Source organism: Schistocerca cancellata, chromosome 1 (genome assembly GCF_023864275.1).
Source record: "Schistocerca cancellata isolate TAMUIC-IGC-003103 chromosome 1, iqSchCanc2.1, whole genome shotgun sequence".
Lineage (NCBI taxonomy): Eukaryota > Metazoa > Arthropoda > Insecta > Orthoptera > Acrididae > Schistocerca > Schistocerca cancellata.
In genome coordinates, this window is record NC_064626.1 from 1,165,640,367 (window position 1) to 1,165,658,479 (window position 18,113).

Below are 18,113 nucleotides of genomic sequence, written 5' to 3' on the forward strand. Positions count from 1 at the left end.
TAGAATTACAAATCTGATCAATATAATATATGACACAGGTATCTGGCCTGAATATCTTAAGACAAAAGTGGTTCCCATTTCAAAAAAATGCAATGCCAATCAATGGAAAGATTAAAGGACAATTACTTTAATATTCCTGTCACGAAGGCTGTGCCCAGGATAGTGCTGAGAAGAACAGAAAGGAAAATAGAGGACAAGACAGGAGTAGGTCAGTTTGGATTTAGAAAAGGAAGAGGAACCTGATATGCACTTCGATGTCTGGGGATGATGGCAGAAAAATTTTTGGAAGTGAACAGAGAAACATTTGTCATTTTGTCAACTGGGAAAAAGCATCTGACACAACTGATTGGTATATGGCACTGAAGATTCTGGAAGATACTGTGTAGATTGAAAGGACAGAAGGTTGTTAAAGGAACTCTGTATGTGACAGAAAGTGGTAGTTTGAGTAGAGGAAGATGAAACTGAAGAGGTGGGTATTGAAGGGGGTGTGAGGCAGGGTTGCTGTATGTCACCAGCAATTTTCAATACATTTCATGAAAAGCTAATCAATAAGGCTTTGTAAAAATAACTAGGACTTTAATGGGAAGAGAAGCGAAAAAAAGAAAAAAAAACAACAAAAAACCCGACAAGTATTCTCATGATATAACTGTGCTAGCAGAAATGGAGAAAGAGCTCCAGGTAGTGATGGAAAGTGTTGTAAGTGCAGTTAAAGAGTTTGGAATGAAACTGAATATTGGGAAGACCAAAGTGATATGGTACTAGATGGAATGGGTCAATCCATACAAAGAGGTCCAAGAAAAAAATAATAGGTTGCTTGACCATTTCAGAAAAATTTTATATTTGCTGGGTGAATTCCCCAATGTTCAATAGTCACAAAAATATTTTTTTTTAAATTTATTGTTTATTATTTTGAAATGGCAGCCATATTTGTTCCAGGCCGCATGAGCTTTTTTGTATTTGCAAGTATCTACATTTTTTACAATTATTCAGTAGTGGATTGTCCTAAGCCTTTCAGATAAAATGCATTCAGTTCAACACACTCTAGGCTATAAATTAACATCATTATCACTTGTTGTTATTGTTGTTGCTGTAGTCTTCAGTACTGAGACTGGCTTGATGCAGCTCTCCATGCTACTCTATCCTGTGCAAGCTTCTTCATCTCCCAGTACTTACTGCAACCTACACCCTTCTGAATCTGCTTAGTATATTCATCCCTTGGTCTCCCACTATGATTTTTACCCTCCACGCTGCCCTCCAATACTAAATTGGTGATCCCTTGATGCCTCAACACATGTCCTACCAACCGATCCCTTCTTCTAGTCAAGTTATGCCACAAACTTCTCTTCTCGCCAATACTATTCAATACTTCTTCATTAGTTGTGTGATCTACCCATCTCATTCTTCTGTAACACCACATTTCAAAAGCTTCTATTCTCTTCTTGTCCAAACTATTTATCGTCCATGTTTCACTTCCATACATGGCTACACTCCATACAAATAATTTCAGAAATGACTTCCTGACACTTAAATCTATACTCGATGTCAACAAATTTCTCTTCTTCAGAAACTCTTTCCTTTCCATCGCCAGTCTACATTTTATATCCTCTCTACTTTGACCACCATCAGTTATTTTGCTCCCCAAATAGCAAAATTCCTTTACTACTTTAAGTGTCTCATTTCCTAATCTAATTCCCTCAGCATCACCCGACTTAATTTGACTACATTCCATTATCCTCGTTTTGCTTTTGTTGATGTTCATCTTATACCCTCCTTTCAAGACACTATCCATTCCATTCAACTGCTCTTCCAAGTCCTTTGCTGTCTCTGACAGAATTACAATGTCATCAGCGAACCTCTAAGTTTTTATTTCTTCTCATCTACATCTACATTTATACTCTGCAAGCCACCCAACGGTGTGTGGCAGAGGGCACTTTACGTGCCACTGTCATTACCTGCCTTTTCTGTTCCAGTCGCGTATGGTTCGCAGGAAGAACGACTGTCTGAAAGCCTCCGTGCGCGCTCGAATCTCTCTAATTTTACATTTCTCCATGGATTTTAATACCTACTCCGAATTTTTCTTTTGTTTCCTTCACTGCTTGCTCAATATACAGATTGAATAACATTGGGGAAAGACTAAAACCCTGTCTCACTCCCTTCCCCCCCTCAACTCTTATAACTGTCATTTGGTTTCTATACAAATTCTAAATAGCCTTTCGCTCTCTATATTTTACCCCTGCCACCTTCAGAATTTGAAAGAGCGTATTCCAGTCAACATTGTCAAAAGCTTTCTCTAAGTCTACAAATGCTAGAAACGTAGATTTGCCTTTCCTTAATCTAGCTTCTAAGGTAAGTCGTAGGGTCAGTATTGCCTCATGTGTTCCAACATTTCTATGGAATCCAAACTGATCTTCCCTGAGGTCAGCTTCTACTAGTTTTTCCATTCATCTGAATTATCACTTAGCTGAATGTATTCTTTAACATATTTTTAATAATTCAAAGTTATCAGCCACAAATCAAAAAAACTCAATTTTTGAACAGTAGTTTTCCAAACAAAGATTAATTTCTCAGATTTAATATTTTTTCCTTCTATTACACTATATAGTAGAGTAACTTTTTATAGAGTATCAATGGTCAGTAGCTTACACTAAAAAAATATTACACTATTTAAAAAAAAATCTGATTTTTTAAAATTTTCCTTTTTGTGGCCTGCAATATCTTTGTTGAGGGACCAGATAAAAATCTAAAAATTTCACATTAATAGACCTTTATAATATCAAACTTCAGTATAAATTTCAACTTTGAGATTCAATAGAGTCATGGTATGAAATACTTATTTTTGTGGTAATGGATAGACAGGAGGAAATTTTATGTTTTTGATCCTTGATGTGTAGTGAACACGCATAATGCATGTTCATTCTCTACCATGAAAAAGGTATATAGATACACAGTACGTATTCACTGACAAGTTGTATTACAAGCAAGGCAAGACTTACAAGGAGTCTGCTAAAATACTCCATATGATCAGGCATTGAGAAGTACATTGCTAGTGTGGTGTGTTTTTAAGACATGGGTTTTACAAGGAAGCTGAAAAGCTACTGCCCTCCTTGAAATCTGCTGTTAATAACAACATTGCACTTACTCTATTGCTGTGTAGGTCCACACAGTTTAAGGTGCAATTGCTCTCAGTAGTTGGTGTTTTAACAACCACGATGCAGTACTATATGAAAAATAATCTTCAAATATTCTGGTTAGTTACTCGTCACAAGGAAATGAGCAGACAATTGTTTGAGATAGAAAAGCATCATGATGTTGCTATTTCAGCAAGACATTGCAAATTTGTCACACTGCCATCAACAAGTTAATTTGTGTTTTACTGTGTGATGAGTTTCGCTGCCATCTCAGTTACAAAAGTTGCGCATTTCAATCCTGTGATTTAATGCCTTGTGGTACATTAAAATGTACTTTTACAAGAATAAAACTCTCCCGGATTTGATCCTAATTAGGTGATTGAACGCAGCTGGCAGAATAGATAGCCAAGTTTGTGAGAGTGTGCTGGATACTGGATAGAAAGACTTACAAAGAGCTATAATAAATGGAGTTACATCCAAGATATTGTATTCCATTCTTAAATCTTGTGTACTGAAGAGAAACGTGTTATGTCTTGTGTTTCTGTTCAAATTACATTAATCTCAAACACTATTAGAAGTACAAAATTGTTAAGGCTTTTGTGGCCACTTGTTGACAAACTGCCTATTGGCTTCTGTCTCGGGTTCTTCGGCCGACGTTCATCTAATGATTTTTCTGACGTTTCGCCAGCACGAGTGGCTGGCATTGTCAAAGCTTCACACTCCATTGCTGGTGGTGAACTGGAGGCGAGCTCGCGGCCGCAGACTATATGTACCCGGTGCACCAACGTCCGAGGGCTTCTCCGCGGTCATTTCCGGTGCGGTTCTCCTCTTGCTATCTGCGACGGTCGTTCGCTGCAGTACGGGAAGCCAGGATCCGTTTACCTTAAGGCTTTCCTCTTTCTTGTTGAAACTGTTCGCATGTTTTTGGATTTCTACAGCTTCTCTGAACAAGCGCGTGTGATAGTGCTTCTCTACAGCCAGAATTTCCGTGTCGGCGAATTTTATTACGTGGTCGGTCTCATTCAGTGCGTGCTCTGCCATGGCCGATTTCTCCACCTGTCCCAACCTGCAATGTCGCTTATGCTCTTTGATCCTGGTGTTAATGGATCGTCCAGTCATTCCGACATAAACTTTCTGCATGTCCAAGGTATACGGTATATTCCCGACATTGCAAGTGGGTCTCTTTTCTCCTTCGCCGATCTAAGACACTCTTTGATCTTCCTTGTCGGTTTGAAAATCGTCTTTACGCCGTGTTTGCGCAATATACGGCCGATTCTGTCCGTCACTCTGGGAATGTATGGCAGAAAGGCCGTACCCGACATTTCTTTTTCTGGTTCCTTACTTCGCCGAGTGTTTGGCTCTGTTACACTTCTAATGCAATTCGTGGAGTACCCATTGCTCCTCAGAACAGTTTCCAGGTGTTGCATTTCTCGTTTGAGGTGTTGAGGCTCACATATTCGTCCTGCTCTCGTTACGAGCGTACTAATCGTGCCTCTTTTCTGGCTTGAGTGGTGGATTGATAGTTTGTGCAGGTATCGGTCCGTGTGTGTCGGTTTTCGATACACGCTGTGTCCCAGGTTTTCGCCGTCCCTTGTGACCAGCACATCTAGAAATGACAGTTCCTTGTCCTTTTCAACTTCCATGGTAAATGTTATGTTGGCATGGAGGCTGTTCAAGTGTCTCAGGAATTCACCGAGCTGTTCTTCACCATGGCTCCACACCACGAAAGTATCATCGACGTACCTGTAACACACCTTAGGTTTACAAGTCGCCGAGTCCAGTGCCTGTGCTTCGAATTGTTCCATGAAGAAGTTGGCCACCACTGGACTGAGAGGACTACCCATTGTGACGCCTTCCAGCTGTTCATAGAAATCGCCATTCCACGTGAAATAGCTCGTGGTGAGACATGCATGGAAGAGCTTTTTGATGTCTTACGGGAACATGGAACCGATGTGCTCCAGAGTGTCGCTGAGTGGCACTTTCGTAAATAACGAAACAACATCAAAACTGACCAGGATGTCGTTTGGCGCAAGTTTCAGTTACTTCAGCTTCTCAATGAAATGTCCTGAGTCCTTAATGTATGTGTCGGTCTTTCCCACGTGTGGCTGGAGCAGAGAGGCCAAGTATTTCGCCAGTTTACATGTTGGTGAGCCAGGAGTGCTAACGATCGGTCTCAGTGGAACGTTGTTCTTACGGATCTTGGGTAATCCATACAGCCGAGGTGGTAGGGCATCTGTGTTGCACAGGTTTCTCTGTATGTCCGCCGGCAGAGAAGACGCCTCGATTAATCGATTCGTATTCCGAGTGATACGCTGCGTCGGAGCTGCGCTTAGTTTTCGGTATGTCGTCGGATCTAATAGGTCTCTGATCTTTTGCTCATAATCTTCGGTCTTCATTACGACGGTCGCATTCCCCTTATCGGCAGGCAGTACCAATATACTCTTGTTGGCGTTGAGATTCTTAATGGCTTGTACCTCTTCTTTCTTCAGGTTGCAAGCTGGTGCTTTTGCTCGGCGCAGTATCCTGGCTGTTTCAGTGCGTATTTCCTCTGCCCTTTCACAAGGAAGGGTCCGAATGGCTGCTTCGGTGTTGGCAATGATGTCCTCCATAGGTATAGTTCTTGGGATGATAGCGAAATTCCCTCCTTTTTGAAGAACAGACACTTCCTCTTCGGTCAATTGTCGTTCAGTGAGGTTGACCACTGTGCGTGACATGTCGGGAATCGCCTTGTCGGTCTGCTTCCGGCATCTTTCAAACTTTTTCTTTTGCCGCTCGGTGCAGCGCTCGAGTTCGTTCAGCATGCTCCTGTGAGTGATGCTGTCGATCTTGTCACAGTCGTCTCGATGCATTCTGCTACTTAGTTGATAGAATATGTCCAGAAGTTCCTGATCCGTTCTTGCCAAGTCTCTCCGTGTTGTATGTATTTGCTCACGAAGAAAAGCTCGTTCCATTCTGTCGTAGATACGATGTGCTTGGGCGGTGGTGAATAGGCGCTTGCATCTCAAGACGCCTTGACCAACGACGGAAGAAGAAAGCACGACTGATGTCCTCTCTCGCCTTTCTGTCACGGTGCCGACATGAATGTGCTACACCGAAGTTCTTGAGATGCAAGCGCCTATTCACCACCGCCCAAGCACATCGTATCTACGACAGAATGGAACGAGCTTTTCTTCGTGAGCAAATACATACAACACGGAGAGACTTGGCAAGAACGGATCAGGAACTTCTGGACATATTCTATCAACTAAGTAGCAGAATGCATCGAGACGACTGTGACAAGATCGACAGCATCACTCACAGGAGCATGCTGAACGAACTCGAGCGCTGCACCGAGCGGCAAAAGAAAAAGTTTGAAAGATGCCGGAAGCAGACCGACAAGGCGATTCCCGACATGTCACGCACAGTGGTCAACCTCACTGAACGACAATTGACCGAAGAGGAAGTGTCTGTTCTTCAAAAAGGAGGGAATTTCGCTATCATCCCAAGAACTATACCTATGGAGGACATCATTGCCAACACCGAAGCAGCCATTCGGACCCTTCCTTGTGAAAGGGCAGAGGAAATACGCACTGAAACAGCCAGGATACTGCGCCGAGCAAAAGCACCAGCTTGCAACCTGAAGAAAGAAGAGGTACAAGCCATTAAGAATCTCAACGCCAACAAGACTATATTGGTACTGCCTGCCGATAAGGGGAATGCGACCGTCGTAATGAAGACCGAAGATTATGAGCAAAAGATCAGAGACCTATTAGATCCGACGACATACCGAAAACTAAGCGCAGCTCCGACGCAGCGTATCACTCGGAATACGAATCGATTAATCGAGGCGTCTTCTCTGCCGGCGGACATACAGAGAAACCTGCGCAACACAGATGCCCTACCACCTCGGCTGTATGGATTACCCCAGATCCGTAAGAACAACGTTCCACTGAGACCGATCGTTAGCACTCCTGGCTCACCAACATGTAAACTGGCGAAATTCTTGGCCTCTCTGCTCCAGCCACACGTGGGAAAGACCGACACATACATTAAGGACTCAGGACATTTCATTGAGAAGCTGAAGAAACTGAAACTTGCGCCAAACGACATCCTGGTCAGTTTTGATGTTGTTTCGTTATTTACGAAAGTGCCACTCAGCGACGCTCTGGAGCACATCGGTTCCATGTTCCCGCAAGACATCAAAAAGCTCTTCCATGCATGTCTCACCACGAGCTATTTCACGTGGAATGGCGATTTCTATGAACAGCTGGAAGGCGTCGCCATGGGTAGTCCTCTCAGTCCAGTGGTGGCCAACTTCTTCATGGAACAATTCGAAGCACAGGCACTGGACTCGGCGACTTGTAAGCCTAAGGTGTGGTACAGGTACGTCGATGATACTTTCGTGGTGTGGAGCCATGGTGAAGAACAGCTCGGTGAATTCCTGAGACACTTGAACAGCCTCCATGCCAACATAACATTTACCATGGAAGTAGAGAAGGACACGAAACTGCCATTTCTAGATGTGCTTGTCACAAGGGACGGCGAAAACCTGGGACACAGCGTGTATCGAAAACCGACACACACGGACCGATACCTGCACAAACTGTCAAACAACCACCCGAGCCAGAAAAGAGGCACGATTAGTACGCTCGTAACGAGAGCAGGACGAATATGTGAGCCTAAACACCTCAAACGAGAAATGCAACACCTGGAAACTGTTCTGAGGAGCAATGGGTACTCCACGAATTGCATCAGAAGTGTAACAGAGCCAAACACTCGGCGAAGTAAGGAACCAGAAAAAGAAATGTCGGGTACGGCCTTTCTGCCATACATTCCCAGAGTGACGGACAGAATCGGCCGTATATTGCACAAACACGGCGTAAAGACGATTTTCAAACCGACAAGGAAGATCAAAGAGTGTCTTAGATCGGCGAAGGAGAAAAGAGACCCACTTGCAATGTCGGGAATATACCATATACATTGCACATGCGGAAAAGTTTATGTCGGAATGACTGGACGATCCATTAACACCAGGATCAAAGAGCATAAGCGACATTGCAGGTTGGGACAGGTGGAGAAATCGGCCATGGCAGAGCACGCACTGAATGAGACCGACCACGTGATAAAATTGCCGACATGGAAGTTCTGGCTGTAGAGAAGCACTATCACACGCGCTTGTTCAGAGAAGCTGTAGAAATCCAGTTTCAACAAGAAAGAGGAAAGCCTTAAGGTAAACGGATCCTGGCTTCCCGTACTGCAGCGAACGACCGTCGCAGGTAGCAAGAGGAGAACCACACCGGAAATGACTGCGGAGAAGCCCTCGGACGTTGGCGCGCCGGGTACATATAGTCTGCGGCCGCGAGCTCGCCTCCAGTTCACCACCGGCAATGGAGGGTGAAGCTTTGACAATGCCAGCCACTCGTGCTGGCGAAACATCAGAAAAATCATTAGATGAACGTCGGCCGAAGAACCCGAGACAGAAGCCAACTATTAGAAGTGGCGTACTTTCTGAAACACACATTTCAATTGAAGAAAAACCTAATAACTGAAATAAAGAGAAAAGATTAAAGTGAAAAGAAAGAGAGGGGAGAAATCATAAATAGTGGAGAGGCAGTAACAAAGGAAAGAAATACCATGGGGCAGAACATTACATAAATAATGTACAAACAAGGGGAAATAAATTATGGCAGATATGTGGAGGAGAAAAGGAGGTAATAAGATAGTATCAGGAATATTTAGCAAGCTTAAGCTGATGGGACCAATCATCTGCAGTAGTTTATGTTTCTATGTGTTAGACTCTGAAGTGGTGTTGCAACACGGGAAAATCCAAGCTACACAATTGGTGATGTCTATTGTGCTATAAAGAACATTGGGTGACAGGGAATTGAGCGATACCAGTGTGTTAACATAATGGTAATGCTGTCCACTTAACAGATTAAAGTGGCAGTAGGAGAAAATACAAATAAAAGCTGTGGAAATGTTCAAGCTTTCAGAGCCAGTGGCTCCTTTTTCTGGAAACTTTAGAAGCCTTTGACACATTTTGCTGTTGACAGATGCTTGCATGAGCACTGCGTGTTGTTGTGTATGGCACATTTCCTTTGCAATTTAAATTATTTGTTTTTTTCTCTCTTGTTTATGCTTTATTGTTTAAGTATTATTCTGCAGTAGCTGGATATAGTAATATTCTTTGTTAAAGTAACGGTTCTTACCAGTCAAAATTACAAAAATTTAACAGAGAACTAAAACAATGAAAAATTCCCGGAATTCTAAAAAACTCCCGGGTTTTTCCCGGTTATCTCCCGGATGAAAAAAGTCCTGGGTTTTTCCCGAATCTCCAGATTGTCCCGGGTCGTATACACCCTGTGATAGAACATAATCTGAGACATCAAGGGATCACCAATTTAGTACTGGAGGTAAGTAGGTAGGTTGCAGTAGTTATTCAGAGATGAAGAGACTTGCACAGGATAGAGTAGAAAGCTGCATCAAACCAGTCTTTGGACTGAAGACCACAACAGTAACAACATGGATCCTTTGCTACACCTTCATTCACTTAATTATTACTTTGATATCTTTTGAATACACTAATAAATGAACAAAAAACTTTAAATGACACACTTTAATGTTGTTTTGCTGCTACTGGTACTGCTCTCACTTGCAAGCAGAAATTTACTAATGGCCTGTAGAAACACTGAGAATATTATGTGACAGCAGGTAAATTTAATTTTACGCTGTGCAGAAACGTTGTTGAACATTGTCTTTTAACTTTTTGTAGGTACTATAAGAGGTGCCAAAGAAGAGACTTCTTGCATCAATTTGTCTCAGCCTGTATGCCATGAAACACTAAAAAATTGCTGAAACGTGGAACTATTAATAGAGATACGTCAAAATTTTGAATTCCATATATGCAACCAGCAGCTCTTTTAACCACAAACATAAAATACTTTATTATTTTATTATAATGAACTGTATCAAAATTACATGTTTTCAGCAATATTATGAAAAGGATAGATTGCTACACACCATATAGTGGAGATGTTGAGTCGCACGTGGCACAACAAAAACACTGCTAAACAAGTAAGCTTTCAGCTATCAGTTGTCCTTTTTAAATTTTATAGGCAGGTCTAGATTTCAGCTAGAAACTAGCCATTCTCAATGCAATATCGTTTTTGATCAATGCATGTAATGCCTGTTGGTCGGGCTTCGTCCACAGTTCATTGAATATTTGGAATTCAGTATTCAATGAAGTGTGGATGAAGTTCGTCCAGCATGCATTGATAAAAAATGATAGTGCATTGAGAATGGCTAGTTTCCAGCTGAAATCTAGATCTGCCAATAAAATTTAAAAAGGATGACTGATAGCTGAAATCTATTATTTACAAGTCAATATAACAGTCGCTGCGTGCAACAGCCTTCTGAATGGAAGGTAACCTGAAGTAAGCTTTCGGCCAAAACACCTTCTTCTGAATTAGACCCCCCCCCCCCCCCCAAACGCGCGCACACACACACACACACACACACACACACACGCCGACTGTCTCTGGCGGCTGAAGCCAGTCATGCCTGCCTGGGACTCAACATCTTCGCTGTATAGTGGGTAACAATGTATCCTTTTCATAATACTGTAATTTTTCTATCCTGGATTATCCATTACACATTTTTGAGGAACATTTAATGCACCAGTGCCTTGAAGCACCATATTTTTGTATCATGCAAGCTATAATACCAAAACCAGCAAAAATATGGTATAGCTAGTGTTATATGTGAACAAACTATGAAGGAAATGTGGCAAGTGTTGTAGCAGTTTGAAGATCATAACTAGTTTCCAACACTGATTAGTGTGCGTTAACAGTGGGGCAAGTTTGCAAACAGATTGTTATTTGAACAAACCCAAATTTTTATAAGGATATATTTATTGCACACTCTTGTTTTATAAGTACAGGATGTGTCTTTAGAGTATGTACTGTAACATGGCTATATGGGTAGAGGGATAGCCATAACACAATTAGGCGCAAGAGTCAATGAAATACGAACAACATTAACATGATGAGATAGATTGTACAAACTATAATAGGACACCAAGAGCTCTCTCAATAAATTATCACCGATTCCACCTGTGACAATTATTATAGACAACTTCAATCCAAACAAACTACAGGTTTATTACGCAAACTGTCACCTCAGACAGTGAAGAAAGAATTGCCCTAGAAATTCACAATAACCTACCACAATTTAATCATTTGATGTAGTTTTTCTGTTCTTGGTTAAGTTTTAAGAAAAATGTTACAGCAGTAGAGCATACTATTAACTGGAACATTGCAAGATACACATTTTCTGTTTACCTCTAGAAGGGCACGTGGTGAAGGGTAAACAGCAGAAATAGCTTCGGCTGTGGCTAGGCTCGCCAGTGGGAACTGGCATAGCTGCTGCCGCCACAGCTGCAGCATCCCGTTGCCGTGTTTGTCCACCTTCACACAGTCGTTAGAGTCACCTGCTGCAAACCAGTCTGTCTCTTCCATCTGTTCCTCCTGCTTTTCCAATCTACATAAACACATTAAGAGGATATATGCAAACAGACAGGTGAAAATGTAAAACAATGTAAGTAGAGAAAAACACTTATTTACCACTTGTTTCACCAATTATTTATTTTTTCAACCTAGGTTTTGGTTTATTAGTCTGATGTCTAGCAGGGCTAGTAAAGAACAACAATAAGGAAAGGACAGAGTGCTATCCACCACATACAGAAGGCCCTCAGTCATACAATGAAAAAGAATGCTTGAAATATTTCACCTTCCATATAAGGTGTTTTAATGATATTATTTTTATGAGAATGCGTGTGAGTTTTCTACTTCTGAAAAAGGCCCCTATCTGAAAGCTGAAATATTTTTAACATTCTTTTCATTGTGCCTACATGCGACTAACGCCTCTTGTATGCCGTGAGTAGCAATCTACAATTGGTACAAACATAAACATGTTTTATCCATTATGATCTGTCAGAACACTGTGATTGTATAATTCAAATGAACAAAATAAACCATAACCATGATAATTCCAGTGCTTTTTATCATAGCTGAAATAATACTTGGATACACCAACATACAAATGTGAAACAGAAGTATAAATATTACATTATTTCTGCAGGTAAATATTGCCATTAAGGATGAACGTAGAGAACCAATATCGTGTTACTGGTCTCCTAAATAATTTATCAAATAATGAATGCTTACAATTTATTTTCTTCATTGTAAACAACCACAATACTGTACAAAAAACTTGTAGAATATGATGACTATTAACTCAGAAGCAAGGAATATTCAACACAGATGAAAACTGGATGACAGAAAGCTGTGGTCAGAGTAATATTACACAGCAGCAAATACAGTCATTACTCCATACAGGTAAACAATTCATTAAGCAGCATGTCCACAGAAAATAGTAACAGTGAATCAGTTGGGGGCATTCTCCATAAGTTCTGTAATCATGCTGCTCATTCCTCCCTCAATGTAATTCAGAGTTCTTGAATAGTTGAAGATGAGAGGGTCACCTGTGGACCACCTAACATAAAGAGTGCCCCCATATATGATCTTCAGTATCTGCATCTACTATATACAAATTGACACACTCCTTAAGTGATTTCTTCATTCCCCAGTGTCTCCATAAAACAGGAATCTCTGTGAGCTCAGAAATAAATATTCCACAACATTTTGGCAAAATATCGTTATATTTAGATTAGATACAGTTTTTATTCCATAGACCCAAAAAATGAGATGATTCTCGTGGGTGTGGAACATGTCAATAAGTATGATATAAAAACATAAAACATTTGAATATAATACTTACTACCCATGAACATTTGTCAGGAGATAGTTGAGAAAAAGTTAATAAAACGCAGTAAACTGGGACAGCTAACACACTACAGGCCATTAAAACTGCTACACCACGAAGATGATGTGATAAAGATGCGAAATTTAACCGACAGGAAGAAGGTGCTGTGATATGCAAATGATTAGCTTTTCAGAGCATTCACACAAAGTTGGCCCCGGTGGTGACACCTACAACGTGCTCACATGAGTAAAGTTTCCAACCGATTTCTCATACACAACAGCAGTTGATCGGTGTTGCCTGGTGAAACGTCATCAAGATGCCTCGTGTAAGGAGGAGAAATGTGTACTATCACGTTTCCGACTTCAATAAAGATCGGATTGTAGCCTATCGTGATAGCGGTTTATCGTATCGTGACATTGCTGCTCGGATTGGTCGAGGTCCAATGACTGTTAGCAGAATATGGAATTGGTGGCTTCAGGAGGGTAATACAGAATGCCATGCTGGATCCCAACGGCCTCGTATCACTAGCAGTCGAGATGACAGGCGTCTTATCCGCATGGCTGTAACGTATCATGCAGCCACGTCTCGATCCGTGAGTCAATAGATGGGGACGTTTGCAAGACAACAACCATCTGCACGAACAGTTCGATGATGTTTGCAGCAGCATGGACTATCAGCTCGGAGGCCAAGGCTGTGCTTACCCTTAACGCTGCATCACAGACAGGAGCGCCTGCGATGGTGTACTCAATGACGAACCTGGGTGCACGAAAGACAAATCATCATTTTTTTGGATGAATCCAGGTTCTGTTTACAGCATCATGATGGTCGCATCGATGGTTGGCGACATCGCAGTGAACGCACATTGGAAGTGTGTATTCGTCATCGCCATACTGGCGTATCACCCGGTGTGATGGTATGGGGTGCCATTGGTTACACATCTCGGTCACCTCTTGTTCGCATTGATGGCACTTTGAACAGTGGACATTACATTTCAAATGTGTTATGACCCTTGGCTCTACCCTTCATTCGATCCCTGCGAAACCCTGCATTTCAACAGGATAATGCACAACCGCATGTTGCAGGTCCAGTACGGGCCTTTCTGTCTACAGAAAATGTTTGACTGCTGCCCTGGCCAGCACATTCTCCAGATCTCTCACCAATTGAAAACGTCTGGTCAATGGTGGCCGAGCAACTGGCTCGTCACAATACGCCAGTGACTACTCTTGATGAACTGTAGTATCGTGCTGAAGCTGCATGGGCAGCTGTACCTGTACACGCCATCCAAGCTCTTATTGGCTCAATGCCCAGACGTAACAAGGCCATTATTACAACCAGAGGTGGTTGTTTTGGTTACTGATTTCTCAGGATCTACGCACCCGAATTGCGTGAAAATGTAATCACATGTCAGTTCTAGTATAATATATTTGTCCAATGAATACTCTTTTATCATCTGCATTTCTTCTCGGTGTAGAAATTTTAATGGCCAGTAGTGTATTTACAGAATTAACACACTGTCAGAATGAAACACTGTTATGCACTATTAATAAATTTATCATATGCAAAATACCTAATCTTGACTGTTGTGACCAAGTGTTGTCAAAACTGAAATCTAACAGATATTTTTACTTATGCTGACTTAACAGTCTCTGTTAAGATATTCATCTATGGAGTAGAAGGAGTTGCCTACCAAAAAGTCTTTCAAACTCTGTTTAAACTGTGCTTTATCTGAAACCAAATTTTTAATGGTTGCTGGCAATTTATTAAAAATGTGTGTTCCTGAATACTGGACCCCTTTTTGGACCAAGGTAAGTGACTTTAGGCCTTTATGTTGATTCTTCTTATTCCTAGTATTGATACTGTGTACTGAGCTTTTGGTTGGAAATAGAGATCTATTACTTGCAACAAATTTCATTAAGGAATAAATATACTGAGAAGCAGTGGTTAGAATACGAAGTTTCTTGAACTGGTTTTTACAAGATGTTCTCAAATTTACACCACAAATGATTCTTATCACACATTTTTGCACCCTAAAAACTTTGCTCGGTTTGATGAGCTGCCCCAGAATATGATCCCATAAGGCATAATAGAATGAAAGTAAGCAAAGTGTGCAAGTTTTTTTTTTTTAATATATATAAATATATCTCTACATCTGACATCATTCTCAAGGCAAATACATACTTGTTTAGGCACTTTAGCAATTCTGTGGTATGCACTTCCCAACCGAATTTATTATTAAGTTGTGATCCCAGAAATTTAACACCGTCAACCTCTTTGAACTGCATGTCTTCATATGTTATACTCATGCTGGAAGGCAATCTCTTACAGGTTCTGAACTGCATATACTGAGTCTTCTCAAAGTTTAATGACAAAGAATTAGCTTTAAACCACTTATTGATGTCAGTGAAAATTTGATTAGCAGCTATTTCTAAATCTGTACTTGACTTGCTACTTATTGCAATGTTAGTGTCATCTGCAAACAAAACAAACTTGGCATCTGGCAATGTAACAGATGAGAGGTCATTAATATACACAAGAATGTTCCTCTTCCTTTTTGGCCCCATCTGTCACTGTCTTCACAATATCCCATGCAGTTTTTACTTTGTTACCTGATGTAATTATCTTTTTCTCATAATAAAGCTGCTTTGATTTCTGGATTACTTGCTGCAGTATTTTGCAGTATTCTTTGTAATGCATTACAATTCTAACCTCAGAGCTGTTTCTAGATAGTAGATAGTGTCTCCTTTTTGTCCCACGTGATATCTTTATTCCTTGTGTAATCAACGTTTTATTTTTTGACTTGTGGATGAGTTGAGTTACCTCGTTGTTTGTGTGACAGGTGCCAATGACATAGCTCATAACGAATCCGGAAAGTGCATAACAGGTTTGAGGGATTTTTTAAATGTAAATATGATGAAGAACACTGTTGTTGTGACGATACCTAATAGAAATGACCTCATGTATAATGCGTGTGTGAATAAAGAAATCCGCAAAACCAACACTAGAATAAAAACAATTATGCTCTACTTACGCAAAATGCAGTGTAGTAGATATCAACAGACTGGCGAAAAATCTGCACACTGAACACGGTGAGCATCTGAATTACCCGGGTTAAAAAATTTCTCTGTCACGAGATAAGCAAAATTATAAATGAAATTCAAGAACGCAACTGTCTAGTTTTAAAAGACACTATTTCTGGGGACACTTATAGACCTCCTTTTTTAGGCAATACAACGTACAGGGGAAGGAAGGGTAGAAACCATGTTAAGGGAAAACTGCAGCAAAGTAATTAATTCAGATAACTGTGTTGTTTTAGATCAATCGGTGAAAATCAATGAACATGCAAGATCTTGTGACATCAAAATACCTTTCTGCGCAGATAACAATGTTCTCCTTCTACATATAAACGTACAATCACTTTGTGGTAAAGTCAATGATGTAGCGGGACTTTGAATTTCGCCGCGCTGCACACGTTCCCTCAGATATAAATTATACCGCCGCAGCGGTATGAGCGGTCGACGGCAGAGAAAATGAAGGTACTATAATTGTAACTCTTCTTTTTTTTTCTATCCATTTCTTTTGTCTCTTGAGAGCGGAAGCTTAATTCAGACGTAAAAACTTATTAGCTAGTCTTGGTCGAATTAAGACGAAAAAACTCACTGATGTGCAGATGTGTTGTGAAAGTTTGTATGAAATTTGGAGGTTGAAAGCAGCAATGTAAAATATATTGCATTCAACACCAAGATGGTTTTAGTTTGTATACATTAGTAATTTCTGGACAATGAAAATTTATTGCAAGATTTTGGAGCAGTTAAGACTTTTCATGCAGAAATGAAGTAGGAGATTTTTGAAGACCTGGACGCCGCATGCGAGAAGACATGTTAACATGGTAAAGGATGAACTCTTATCTACGCCATTTCCCCCTGTGTTTTGTTATTCTCTGTTTCTGTTTCTTTTTTTTTTCTTTTTCTTTTTTTCTAAATAATTTTTGTACTGGAAATTGGTTTGACTTTTGCTCAGAAACACCACAAGGTCCACCCCAACAATAGCTTTTCCGAATCACGAAGTCCAATAACTTTTCTGTAATATGAAGTCCGATTTGCATTTTATTCTTTCCCTTTTTTCACGGTCATTAACGATTTTAAACCCCCTTTTTATTCACCATTTCTTCCCACATTTTCAACCTTTTCTTTTCTTCTCTTTTTCTTTTTTATTAACCACTACAATGAACTGCAGTACTGGCTTGATAAAATTAACTGCAGTATGTTGCGTATCAATGAACACTGGATGAAAGAGTCTGAAATAGACTTGTGTGTTCCTATGGGATATTTGCTAGTTACTAGCTGTTGCAGAAGAAGCATTTCACATGGTGGAGTCTCAATCTACGTTAAAAGCAAATCAGATTTAGATTATTCAGTAGCAGACCTTAGCAAAATGTGCCTTGAAGGCATATTTGAAGTAGCGGGTATGGTAATACATGCACAAAAAATTGTAATTGTGTCAGTGTATTGAACTCCAAGATCTGATGAAATAATATTTGTAGAAAAAATTAAAACACTCATTTTGCAGTTGTCCAAATATAAACAACATAAAATTATAATTGTAGGTGATATTAACATAGATATAAGGGCAAAGAAGAGAAATATTATCTATATGGTTAATTCTTTGAAGTCATTGAACTATTATTGTCTTAATGAAAAGCCCACCAGACAGAATACATGTCTTGATAACATAATTAGTAATGTATATAAAGATACTCTTGAATGTCACATAATAGAATTAGGAATATCAGATCATGCAGGACTATGGCTTCGAATAGAAAATTCTGAACTCAACACTAAAGGAAGACAAGTGACATATAGACTTCTAGGAGAATCCAATGTAAAGAACATGATTAATGAGTTACAGGAAATTGATTGGTCTCATAAAATTAATAATAATAAGGCAACTGACGAATGCTTTACTATTTTCCTCACAGAAATTGTAACCAAAAGACAATATCCTGATAATACACATAAAAAATGTCCTACTAACAAGTGGTACACTCCAAAACTTAAAGAAACTTAGGATACTACTTCTAATTCTGAAGGATAAGTCTAATAAAAGTGATCAAGACAAGGCAAATTGCATAAATATGAGAAAACTTTACAAATCAGAAATAAAAGGGACTAAGTGCAATGCAAATGA

The 18,113-nt window shown here is 40.2% G+C and overlaps 1 protein-coding gene across 8 annotated transcripts in view; it reads right to left on the reverse strand.

Annotated features, from left to right (window-relative positions):
- LOC126163219 (crossover junction endonuclease EME1) overlaps positions 1–18,113 on the reverse strand; it is a 219,609-nt gene that overhangs the window by 6,671 nt on the left and 194,825 nt on the right. For all 8 annotated transcript variants that reach the window (XM_049920166.1, XM_049920164.1, XM_049920162.1 and 5 more), the window contains one exon: positions 11,447–11,645. In XM_049920166.1, coding sequence (XP_049776123.1) covers positions 11,447–11,645 — 199 coding nt within the window. The remainder of the gene's footprint in view (positions 1–11,446; positions 11,646–18,113) is intronic.